General features: G+C 43.2%; 1 gene segment (V, D, J or C); it reads left to right on the top strand.

Annotated features, from left to right (window-relative positions):
* Positions 1 to 12,417, top strand: LOC122239735. The segment is given in 2 exon segments: positions 1 to 93; positions 11,858 to 12,417. Coding segments are annotated over 2 exon segments (591 nt in total).
* Positions 12,418 to 13,984: the final 1,567 nt, after the last annotated feature.

The raw sequence follows: 13,984 nt of genomic DNA, 5'->3' as shown, positions 1-13,984 counted from the left end.
TCCCAGGTGTTCCCATTCTCTGATCAGGACAGAACAGACACCTCACCATGGAGTTTGTGCTGGGCTGGGTGTTCCTGGTTGCCCTTTTAAAAGGTAATTCATGGTGAATGGGAGACACTGAGTCTGTGAGTGGATATGAGTGAGACAGTGGATGTGTGACAGTTTCCTGACCAAGATGTCTTGTGTCTGCAGGTGTCCAGTGTGACGTGCAGCTGGTGGAGTCTGGGGGAGACCTGGTGCAGCCTGGGGGGTCCCTGAGACTCTCCTGTGTAGCCTCTGGATTCACCTTCAGTAGATATGGAATGAGCTGGGTTTGCCAGGCTCCAGGAAAGGGACTGCAGTGGCTCGCATATATTTATGATGATGGAAGTACCACATACTACGCAGACTCCATGAAGGGCCGATTCCCCATCTCCAGAGACAACTCCAAGAACACGCTGTATCTGCAAATGAACAACCTGCAGGCCAAGGACAAGGCCACATATTACTGTGCAAGACACAGGGTGAGGGGACCTCACTGGGAGCCAAGACACAAACCTCCCTGCAGGAGGCGATCAGCACCACCGGGGGGCGCACACTATGTACAATTCTGCTTTGTGTTGCCAGGAGCAGGTGAAGATGGAGGTTACAGGAAGGTTTCCTCTCAGGGTCTGGGGCTTCCTGTCCACACAGCAGTTTCTCCAGGGAGCCTCTCTGGACACAGGATTCTGTGTTTACCTATTACCTGTGTGAATTAGATCATTGTTTTCATAGGAAAACTACCCTAACATGCACAAAGACACAGTTGTTTGCATTCCTTACTCCTGTCCCTCAACATGAGTGAATTACAGATTTCCTGAGGCACAACAGCTGCACCTTTACATGAGTCCCAGATGCACTCCCTGTGCAGCCAGGACCACAAGCTCCCACAGCTCCCCATTATCTTCACCCAGCCCTTGTCCCAATCAAACAACGTGACGCTTCCTTCATGACACTTTGCTACTCAGGACTTTAAATGAGCTACAGCTTTATTCAATTCCTCTAAACAAGAGATAAATCATCTGCATGTATTAGTCAGGATTCCCTCGAGCAACAGAACCCAAGGCACATTGGTTTCCATGACAAAATATGTGGAGAAGTCCCATGATCTACTGTCACAAGTTGGGGAGCCAGGAAAACCTGTGGTATAATTCTCGCCTGATTCTGAACTAGTGTGTAGTCTCAGAACCTGCAGAGCCTATGATGTAACTCTAAGAACAAGGGCAGGAGGAGACCAATTCCAATTGTTCCAGTTCAAACAAGCACATGGGAAGTAAAAATGAGGGAAATCTTCCTCCCTCTGCGTCGGATTCTACTCAGAACTGTGATGGAATGGGTGATGCCCAGGCAGAAAGAAACCATGGATGGAAATGCCAATCTCTTCTGGAAACTCATCACAGACATACACAGAAACAGTCGTGAATCTGGACACCCATGACGCAGTGAAGATGACACATAAACGTAATCATGACAAGTCAGCCTGCTGTAAATGTCCAGTTCAAAAACTGAAGATTTAGAACTCCATGCCATCACTGGGGTGGACCCTGGTGGGTATAGCAGTGCTCCTCTGGAGAAGGAGCCCCGAGGCCCATAGGGACTGCTGTGGTTTGAGGATCCCTGGGTCATATCGGGTGAGACAGGTACCTTCTTGGAGTGCATTTGGGAGACAGGGCATTGCCCCTCATGGGGCAGGAGAGCTGAGAGGCACCATTGCACTGCCCTGGTCATTAGCATAGGAGCCTCTGCTGAGAGAAGCTAACTGAATGCTGCCTTCTTGTTCTTCCTCACCATGAACTCCAAGCTCCTAGTGTTCATGCAACTGCCCTTCTGGGATAACCAGCTCCAACCACATCACACCAAGACACTGTCCCAGAGGATCAGTGGGGTCCCTGTCGCATTGAGTACATACAATTTGGTGTACTCACACCCAGCTAGAGCTCCTTAGATAAAACAGAAGAGCCCTGAGCTGCCAGGTGTGCCAATGGATTGGACAAAGGCAGGGTGAAGGCCGGGTTCTGAAGGAAGCCTGGGACCCATGAGTACAGATTGTTCTATGTGAGGGCTTCCTGAACAGGGGTGGTTGGAAACTCCAACTGCAGGGACTAGAGAAGGAGCTGATGCCAATATTTCCTCCCACCAATTATCATGGACAGAATTCAGTGAGCAGCACAACACCCCCCAGTAGATACCGAGCCACTGACACCGAGACATACCCACCTTTCCTTCCTCAGGTGCTTCCTTACTAGGGAAAGAGTGCCTACAACCCAGACCACCATTGCACGCCTCCCTCCAAAGACCACCATATACCCCCACAGGCACCAAGTCTACTGACCATAGAGTGAGGCATAGCTTCACCTCTAGGGGAAATAGGAATTAGCCTCTTTTAATAAGGAGACCAAACTCACCTAGTTAAAACTCACAACACTATGGACAAAGTTGAAAAACTCTCCCCTGGAGGCAAGGAGAACTCTGCAGAGGACTGACCTCAGGGACAGAGCAGCCAATACATGACAGCACAGTGCACACAGCACATGCAAGAAATGCTTCCAGAATGTCAGGTTGTCAACAGTATGTAAACATTTCTCAAAAAAGACACTACTCTAGAAGCAGAAAACATAACAGGATTTTACTAAAACACTTAAGAAAGCAGACAGGGGCACCTGGGTGGCTCAGTCGGTTAAGCGGCCGACTTCGGCTCAGGTCATGATCTCGCGGTCCGTGAGTTCGAGCCCCGCGTCGGGCTCTGTGCTAACAGCTCAGAGCCTGGAGCCTGTTTCAGATTCTGTGTCTCCCTCTCTCTGACCCTCCCCCATTCATGCTCTGTCTCTCTCTGTCTCAAAAATAAAAATAAAATGTTAAAAAAAAAAAGCGAAGACATGGACATACAGAGTGATGGAGGAATTCATGCCAAAAGAAAAAGCCATAAAGGACATTGCCAGGGATATAATTAAAACACATATAAATAATAAGCCTCAAACAGAATTTAATACCTATCATAAGGAAACTGAACTTTTAAAAACTATCATAAGGATACTAGCTATGCTTGAGAAAGCCTAGAAGACATGAGAATACCCTGACTACAGATGGAAAAGACCTAAAACCCAGTCAGGCTGAAATTTTTAAAATGCTGTAACTGAGACGTGAACCTGATTGGATATAATGAACTCAAGGCAGAAAGAAGCAGATGAATGAGTAAATGACATGGAAGATAAAATTTTGTGAGAAATGAAGCAGGAAAGAAGAGGAAAATTAAAACATTGCATCACATACGTGTACTTAGGGAATCAGCATCTCCATAAAGTGTAATAAAATTATTTTCAAAGGAGTCGCAGAAGAAGAAGAGAGGGAGAAAAAAGGGGAGAAGTTTTGTCTGAGCGCATTAGAGTGGAAAATTTCCACTAAATGGTGAAGGAAACAGACGTCCACATCTATGAGTCACAGAGAACTCCCATTAAAATTAAAAAAAAAAAAAAGCAGGCTGACTCTGAGACATAACATAGTAAAACTCACAAAATACACAGATTAAAAAAACCTATAAACATGAAGACAAAAGAGTTTGCTAATGAATACAGGAAGATAAAAGATTATGGCAGAAGTGTCCACAGAAACCTGCAGGAAAGAAGGGAGTGGCATAATATCCTCAAATGTTCAATTGAAAATTAGGCAGTCAATGGGGGAGGAGACAAGATGGCGGAACAACATGGAAGACTTTTGTGTGTCTCGCGTCCATGAAATACAGCCAGACCAACACTAAACCATCCTACACACCTAGAAAACTGATTGAGGATTAACACAACAATCTGCACAACCTGAACCACAGAATTCAACAAGTACGTGGCGTGGAGAGGGGACCTTGGGGAGCAAGAAGCTGCAGGAAGAGAGGTGCTTTTGCAGGCGGAGAGAGGACGGAGACTGGGGAGTGGGGGAGAATAAAGGAAAAGCACCCCTCCCCAAAAGCAGCTGGAGAGAAAGTGGAAAATTGGAAACAGCCACAGGGACTCAACTAAAAAGGGAGAAAGGAGAAAGGAGAGTATGTAAATTCCACTAAGACTGTAAACAAGGGGAGTGCAAAGGCTGCAACTCCACAGCTTGATACCTGGAGGTGCTCTGGTGGGAAGGGAGAATCCCAGGAACAGAGTGGGGTCCGGGATGTTCTCAGGCCACACGGGGAGAGGCAGCTGCACTGCTGGAAGGACATTTGGAGGAGACTGCCAAAGCCATCTGGTCCCAGCAGACCCCGGAAAACGGCCACATTCGCTGGTGCTGGAACAAGGTCGTTTAGGGTGAAGCCTGGTGCCAGACGTGTGTTGTGATTTTCCATAATCCACGAAACGCTGCTGCTACACTCTCTCGCGAACTCTTTCTGGGGCAGGCTGGCACCTGGCCAAAGTCTCGGGGCACCGACAACAACAGGGTCCAGCAAGCATTCCTAGGTGCTGCTGATATTCGGCCATTGCTCATTGGGCCATTGCTTGGTGAGATCCTCCCACAGAGGGGCAGAACAGGTCAAAGCTGCGGTCCTTTGGATGTAAGGGACCGGGGAAAACAGCCGCGTCTGTGACAAAACTTAGGAGAGAGGTGCGGCCTCGGGCCTGGTCACGGAGAGTGAAGGAGCAGGGAGTGGACAAGGGCTGAAGACAGAGGATGGGTGCCCCATTGCTGATCCAGGAGAACAGACTGGGTAGCTGGGTGGTGCCATTTTCACCTCTCCCGGCATGTGCATTCGCACCTACAAGCACCACAACAATCCACCCCAGGAGCCTAAAATCGCCATCTAGTGGAGAGCGGAGCCATTACACTGAGCCCCACCCAACTGGGCCAACAGGGCTCTTCAGGAACACAAGTCTCACTGCCGCTTACTTTATAGACTATAAAGAGCTACATAGACTGACATCTAGGGGATAACGAAGTAATTTCAGTCCTACTTCAATCTGTTAGCAGGTTCACCTAGTCAATTTTGTTTCTTTTTTTTCTTTTTCTCTTTTACACTTCTTTTCTTTATCTTCAAGGCAGAAACAGAAAAAATTATTTTTCTTATCAATTATTATTAAAAATATTTTTCTTTAATTTTTATTACTATATTTTTTACATTTCTGTACTTTTTTTCAAATTCTATTTTACTTCCAACATTTTTTTTACTCTACTTCAGTGTATTCCCGTTTTCAAACTTCCAGTTTCCCTTTTATTTTTTCTTTCTTTTTTTTCTCTTCTTCGTTTCTGTAGTTTTTCTTGAATGCAGAATGAGAAAAACTTCATTTTACTTTCAATTTCTATTAACAATATTTTTCTTTAATTTTTTTACTATATTGATTGCTTTTATGTAAATTTTTTTCAAATTCTATTTTACTTCCATCATTTTATTTTAGTCTACGACGGTGTATTCACTTTTTGAATTTTCGAATAATTTCCTTTTTTTACTTTTTGTGTCTTTTTTCTCTTTTTTGTTTCCTCTCTTTTTTCTAGAATACAGAAAAAGAAAAAAATCACATTTATTTTAATTTTTATTAAAAATATTGTTCTTTATTTTTTCCACTATATTCTTTACTTTTCTGTATATTTTTTCAAACTCTATTTTACTCCCATCCTCTCATTTTAGTCTACTTCATTGTATTCATTTTTTCAAATTCTCAAATTATTTCCTTTTTTTTCTCCCCCTCCCATTTTTTTCTCTAATCTGTCAATTCACTTTCAACACCCAGAACAAAACACACCTAGGATCTAGCATATTCCGTTCAATTTGTGTGTGTGTGTTTAATTTTTAATTTTAATATTTCTGTAATTTTATCTTTTAATTTCAATTTTGCAACCTCATTAATTCCTTTTCTCCCTTCAAAATGACAAAACGAAGTAATTCACCCCAAAAGAAAGACCACGAAGAAACGACAGCCAGGGATTTAACCAACACAGATACAAGCAAGATTTCCGAACCCGAATTTAGAATCACAATAATAAGAATACTAGCTGCAGTCAAAAATAGATTAGAATCCTTTTCTGCAGAGATAAAAGAAGTAAAAAATAGCCAGAATGAAATTTAAAATGCTATACCTAAGCTGCAATCACAGATGGATGCAGCGGTGGCACGGATGGATGAGGCAGAACAGAGAATCAGTGTTATAGAGGACAACCTTATAGAGAATAATGAAACAGAAAAAAAGAGGAGATTAAGGCAAAAGAGCAAGATTTAAGAATTACAGAAATCAGTGACTCATTAAAAAGGAAAAACATGAGAATCATAGGGGTCCCAGAAGTGGAAGAGAGAAATAGGGGCGGAAGGGTTATGTGAGCAAATCATAGCGGAAATCTTTCCTAACTTGGGCAAAGACACAGACATCAAAATCCAGGAAGCACGGAGGACTCCCATTAGATTCAACCAAAACCGACCATCAACAAGGCACATCATAGTCAAACTGACAAAGTACTCAGGCAAGGAGAGAATCATAAAACCAACAGGGAAAGTCCATAACTTACAAGGGAAGACAGATCAGGTTTAGCAGACCTATCCACAGAAACTTGGCAGGCCACAAAGGAGTGGCGGGATGTATTCAGTGTGCTAAATCAGAAAAATATGCAGCCAAGAATTCTGTATCCAGCAAGGCTGTCATTCAAAATAGAAGGCGAGATAAAAAGATTCCCGTAAAACAAAAATTAAATGGGTTTGTGACCACTAAACCAGCCCTGCAAGAAATTTTAAGTGGGAATCTCTGAGGGGAGAAAAGATGAAAATATATCTGTATAAATAAATAAATACCAAAATCAACAAAGGTTAGAAAGACCAAAGAACACCACCATAAACTCCAACTCTACAAGCATCATAATAGCAATAAACTCCTATCTTTCAGTACTCACTCTAAACGTCAATGGACTCAATGCCCCAATCAAAAGACATAGGGTAACAGAATGGAGAAGAAAACAAGATCCATCTATATGCTTTTTACAAGAGACCCACTTTAGACCTAAAGACGCCTCCAGATTGAAAATAAGGGGAAGGAGAACCATCTATCATGCTAATGTTCAACAAAAGAAAGCTGGAGTAGCCATATTGATATCAATCTAGACTTTAAAATAAAGGGGCGCCTGGGTGGCGCAGTCAGTTAAGCGTCCGACTTCAGCCAGGTCACGATCTCGCGGTCCGTGAGTTCGACCACGCGTCAGGCTCTGGGCTGATGGCTCGGAGCCTGGAGCCTGTTTCCGATTCTGTGTCTCCCTCTCTCTCTGCCCCTCCCCCGTTCATGCTCTGTCTCTCTCTGTCCCAAAAATAAATAAAAAACGTTGAAAATAAAATAAAGACCGCATCACGAGATGCAGAATGGCATTATATCATTCATAATCAAAGGGTCTATCCACCAAGAAGACCTAACAATTGTAAACATTTATGCGCCAATTGTGAGAGCACACAAATATAGAAATCAATTAATCACAAACATAAAGAAACTCATCGATAAGAATATCATAATAGTAGGAGACTTCAACACCCCATTCACAACAATAAACAGATCAGCTGATCAAAAAATCAACAAGAAAACAATGGCTTTGAATGACACACTGGACCAGAAGTACTTAACAAATACATTCAGAACATTTCATCCTAAAGCAACACAATATGCACCCTTCTCCAGTGCACATGGAAATTTCTACAGAATAGACCATACACTGGGACACAAATCAGCCCTAAGTAAGTACACAAAGATCGAGATCATACCATGCATATTTTCAGACCACAATGCCATGAACTCAAAATCAACCCCAAGAAAAAATTTAGGAAAGGTAACAAATAATTAGAGACTGAAGAACCTACCAAAGAATGTATGGGCTAACCAAGCAGTTAAAGAAGAAATTAAAAAGTATATGGAAGTCAATGAAAATGAAAACACCACAACACAAACCTCTAGGATGCAACAAAGGCGGTCATAAGAGGAAAGTATATAGCAATCCAGGCCTTCCTAAAGAAGGAAGAAAGATCTCAGATACACAACCTAACCTTATGACTAAAGAGCTGGAAAAGGAACAGCAAATAAAACCCAAAACCAGCAGAAGGCAGGAAATACTAAAGATTAGAGCAGAAATTAGTGCTATCGAAACCAAAACACAGTAGAACACATCAATGAAACTAAAAGCTGGTTCTTTGAAAGAATTAACAAAATTGATAAACCACTATCCAGTTTGATCAAAAAGAAAAAGGAAAGGACCCAAATAAATAAAATCAAGAATGACAGAGGAGAGATCACAACCAACACAACAGAAATAAAAACAGTAATAAGAGAATGTTATGAGCAATTATATGCCAATAAAATGGGCAATCTGGAAGAAATGGACAAATTCCTAGAAACATATACACTACCAAAACTGAAACAGGAAGAAATAGAAAATTTGAACCGACCCTTAACAGGTAAGGAAATAGAGTTAGTAATCAAAAATCTGCCAAAAGACAACAGTCCAGAACCAGATGGCTTTCCAGGGGAATTCTACCAAGCATTTAAGGGAGAGTTAACACCTAGTCTCTTGAAACTGTTCAAAAAATTAGAAATGGAAGGAAAACTTCCAAACTCTTTCTATGAAGCCAGCATTACCTCGATTCCAAAAACAGACACAGACAACACTTAAAAAGAGAACTATACACAAATTTCCCTGATGAACATGGATGCAAAAATCCTCAACAAGATATTATCCAACCAGAAACAATAATACATTAAAAAATTATTCACCACAACCAAGCGGGATTTATACCTGGGATGCAGGGCTGGCTCAATATCTGTAAAACAATTCACGTGATTCATCACATCGATAAAAGAAAGGACAGGAAACATATGATCCTCTCCATAGGTGCAGAGAAAGCATTTGACAAAATACAACATCCTTTCTTGATAAAAACCCTCAAGAAAGTAGGGATAGAAGGACCATACCTCGAGATCATAAAAGCCATCTATGAACGACCCAATGCTAATATCATCCTCAATGGGGAAAAACTGAGAGCTTTCTCCCTAAGGTCAGGAACAAGACAGGGATGTCCACTCTCGCCACTGTTATTCAACATAGTATTGGAAGTCTTAGCCTCTGCACTCAGACAACACAAAGAAATAAAAGGCATCCATATTGCCAGGAGACGGTCAAACTTTCACTCTTCACAAATGACATGATACTCTATATGGAAAACCCAAAAGACCCCACCAAAAAACTGCTAGAATTGATTCATGAATTCAGCAAAGTGGCAGGATATAAAACACACACAGAGATATCGGTTGCATTCCTATACACCAACAATGAAGCAACAGAAATAGAAATCAAGGAATCTATCCCATTTACAGTAGCACCAAAAACCATAAAATACCCAGGAATAAATCTAACCAAAGAGGTGAAAAATCTTTATACTGAAAACTATAGAAAGCTTATGAAAGAAATTGAAGAAGACAAAATATGGGAAAAGATTCCACGCTCCTGAATAGGAAGAACAAATATTGCTAAAATGCTGATAGTACCCAAAGTAACCTACATATTCAATGCAATCCCGATCAAAGTGACACCAGCATTCTTCACAGAGCTAGAAAAAATAATCCTAAAATTTGTATGGAACCAGAAAAGCCGCCGAATAGCCAAAGAAATCTTGAAAAAGAAAACCAAAGCAGGAGGCATCACAATCCCAGACTTCAAGCTATACTTCAAAGCTGTAATCATCAAGACAGTATGGTACTGGCACAAGAACAGACACTCAGGGGCATCTGAGTGGACCAGTCTGTTAAGCATCCGACTTTGACTCAGGTCACGATCTGGCAGTTCGTGAGTTAGATCCCACATCAGGCTGTGTGCTGACAGCTCAGAGCCTGAAGCCTGCTTGGAATTCTGTGTCTTCCTCTCTCTCTGACACTCCCCCGCTCATGCTCTGTCTCTGTCTCTGAAAAGTAATAAATAAATGCCAAAAACAATAAAAAAAACAAGAACAGACACTCAGATCAATGGAACCGAATACGAAATCCAGAAATGGACCCACAAATGTATGGCCAACTAATCTTTCGCAAAGCAGGAAAGACTATCCAATGGAATAAAGACAGTGTCTTCAGCAGGTGGTGCTGGGAAAACTGGACAGCGACATGCAGAAGAATGAACCAGGACCACTTTCTTACACCATACACAAAAATAAACTCAAAATGGATGAAAGACCTCAATGTAAGTCAGGAAGCCATCAAAATCCTCGAGCAGAAAGCAGGCAAAAACATCTTTGATCTTGGCCGCAGCAACTTCCTACTCAACACGTCCCCAGAGGCAAGGGGAAAAAAAGCAAAAATGAACTACTGGGACCTCATCAAAATCAAAAGTTTCTGCATAGTGAAGGCAACAATCAGCAAAACTAAAATTCAACTGACAGAATGGGAGAAGATATTTGCAAATGACATCTCAGATAAAGAGTTAGTATCCAAAATCTATAAAGAATTTATCAAACTCAACACCCAAAACACAATCCAGTGAAGAAATGGGAAAAAGACATGAATAGACACTTCTCCAAGGAAGACACCCTGATGGCCAACCGACACATGAAAAAATGCTCCACATCACTCATCATCACGGAAATGCAAATCAAATCCCTAATGAGATACCACTTGACACCTGTCAGAATGGCTAACATTAACAACTCAGTCAACAACAGATGTTGGCAAGGATGCAGAGAGAAGATCTCTTTTGCATTTTGGGGGCAATGCAAGTTGGTGCAGCCACTCTGAAAAACTGTATGGAGATTCCTCAAAAAACTAAAAATAGAACTCCCCTATGACCCAGCAATTGCACTACTAGGCATTTCTCCACGGGACACAGGTGTTCTGTTTCAAAGGGACACATGCACCCCCATGTTCATAGCAGCACTATCAACAATAGCCAAAGTATGGAAAGAGCCAAATGTCCATTGATGGATGAATGGATAAAGAAGAAGGGGTAAATATATACAATGGAGTATTAATCGGCAATCAAAAAGAGTGAAATCTTGCCATTTGCAACTATGTGGATGGAACTAGACTGTATTATGCTAAGTGAAATGAGTCAGTCAGAGAAAGACAAAATTCATATGACTTCACTCATATGAGGACTTTAAGAGACAAAACAGATGAACATAAGGGAAGGGAAACAAAAATAATATGAAAACATGGAGGGGACAGAGCACAAGAGACTCATATATATGGAGAACAAACAGAGGGCTACTGGAGGGGTTGTGGGAGGGGGGATGGGCTAAACTGGTAAGGGACACTAAGGAATCTACTCCTGAAATCATTGTTGCACTATATAATAACTAATTTGGATGTTAATGTTTAAAACTAAAAATAAATACTAATTAATAATTTTAAAAATTAAAATATTTTAAGAGGAAATAATGTGTGATCATGCTGTTGAGGTAAATATTTCTGAAAGGTTATGCCGAAGCCTCCATTAATTAAGGGAAAAATCCAAAACTGAAAAAAAAAAGAATTCTTCATATTGTCACACCGCCATCCACACAAACTAATGTAGAAGTGCGTCCCTAACCCTGTCATTCACTTTTACACAATCAAATCTAAGTCTGGAGCTTGATATATATGTCAGAGGACATGCAAATGGGGCCCTCTCTGTGCTGATAAAACCAACCCAGCCCGACCGTGCAGCTGGGAGACGAGCCCCAGCCCCAGGAGTCCCAGGTGTTCCCATTCTGTGATCAGCACAGAACACACACACCTCACCATGGAGTTTGTGCTGGGCTGGGTGTTCCTACTTGCTCTTTTAAAAGGTAATTCATGGTGAACGAGGGACACTGAGTCTGTGAATGGATATGAGTGAAACAGTGGATGTGTGACAGTTTCCTGACCAACATGTCTTGTGTCTGCAGGTGTCCAGTGTGACGTGCAGCTGGTGGAGTCTGGGGGAGACCTGGTGAAGCCTGGCGGGTCCCTGAGACTCACCTGTGTGGCCTCTGGATTCACCTTCAGTGGCTACGACATGAACTGGGTCCGCCAGGCTCCAGGAAAAGGGCTGCAGTGGGTCGCGTATATTAGTAGTAGTGGAGGTAGCACAAGCTACGCAGACTCCGTGAAGGGCCGATTCACCATCTCCAGAGACAACGCCAAGAACACGCTGTATCTGCAGATGAACAACCTCAAGACCGAGGACACGGCCACATATTACTGTGTAGGAGACACGGTGAGGGGACCTCACTGGGAGCCCACACACAAACCTCCCTGCAGGAGGGGATCAGCACCACCAGGGGGCGCACACTATGCACAATTCTCCTTTGTGTTCCCAGGCGCAGATGCACATGGAGGTTACAGGCAGGTTTCCTGTCAGGGTCTGGGGCTTCCTCTCCACACAGCAGTTTCCCCAGGGAGCCTCCCTGGTTATATGATTCTGTGCTTACCTATTAACTCTCTGAATTAGCAACTGGGTTGTCATAGGGAAACTAGACGAACATGCACAAAGACACAGTTGTTTGCACTTGGTTACTCTGCTCCCTCAATATGAGTGACTTACAGATTTCCTGAGGCACAACAGCTGCACATTTACAGGATTCCCAGATGCGCTCCCTGTGCAGCCAGGACCACAGGATCCCACAGCTCCTCCTTATCCTCACCCAGCCCTTGTCCCAGTCAAACAACGTGACACTTTCTTCATAGCCCTTTGCTACTCAGGACTTTAAATGAGCTACCGCTTTATTCAATTACTCTAAAGGAGAGACAAACAATCTCCATGTATTAGTCAAGATTCCCCTGAGGAACACAACCCAAATGTCATTGGTTTCCATAACTAAATATGTTGAGAAGACCCATGATCTACTGTCACAAGCTGAAGACCCAGGAAAACCAGTGATGTAATTCTTGTCTGATTCTGACTAGTGTCTAGTCTCAGAACGTGGAGAGCTGATAATGTAACTCTCAGAAAAAGGGCCAGAGGAGACCAACATTCCAGTTCAAACAAGCACAAGGGAAGTAAAAATGAGGGAATTCGTCCTCCATCTGCATCAGATTCTATTTACAAACTTAATGGAATGGGTGGTGCCCAGGCAGAAAGAAACCATGGATGGAAATGCCAATCTCTTCTGGAACACATCACAGACATCCACAGAAACAGTGGTGAATCTGGGCACCCATGACACAGTCAAGATAACCCATGAAGTTAATCATTAGAAGTCAACCTCCAGTAAACGTGGAGCTCAAAGACTGAAGATTTAAAAGTCAATCCCATCATTGGGGCGGAGTCTGGTGGGCACAGCAGTGCTCCTGTGGAGGAGGGCAGAGGCCCATAAGGGGAACTGTGGTCTGAGTATTCCCTGGGTCGCATGGGGAGAGACAATTCCCTTTGTGGAGTGCATTTGGGAGACGGGGCATTGCCTCTCATAGGACAGGAGAGCTGACAGGCACCATTAAAATTCCCTGATCATTAGCACAGGAGCCTCTTCTGAGAGCAGCTAGCTGGACGCTGCCTTCTGGTTGTTCTTCACCATGCACTCCAAGCCCCTAGTGTTCATGCAACTGCCCATCTGGGGTAAGCCAGCTCCAGGCACAGCACATCAAGACCCTCTCCCAGAGGATCAGTGGGGTCCCTGTCATATTGAGTTCACACAATTTGGAGTTTTCAAACCCAGCTAGAGCTCCTGAGATAAAACATAAGAGCCCTGTGCCACCAGATGGGCCAATGGCTTGGACGCAGACAGGGTGAAAGCAATTCTGACGGAAGCCTGGGACCCACAAGTGTTCTCGCTGTGTGAGGGCTTCCTGAACAGGGGAGGCTGGGAACTCCAACTCCAGGGACTAGAGAGGGAGCTGATGCCAATATTTCCTCCCACCAATCAGCATGGACAGATTTCACTCAGCAGCACAGCATCCCCAGTGCAAGCTGAGCCACTAACACCAAGCTCCACCTACTCCAGCCCCCATCAAGTGCTTGCTTACTAGGAAAGAGTGCCTGGCAACCAGACCACCACTGCACCCCTTCCTCCAAAGACCACCGTAAGCCCCCACAC

This window comes from Panthera tigris, chromosome B3 (genome assembly GCF_018350195.1).
Source record: "Panthera tigris isolate Pti1 chromosome B3, P.tigris_Pti1_mat1.1, whole genome shotgun sequence".
NCBI lineage: Eukaryota > Metazoa > Chordata > Mammalia > Carnivora > Felidae > Panthera > Panthera tigris.
This window is presented reverse-complemented; position numbering and strand designations above follow the sequence as displayed.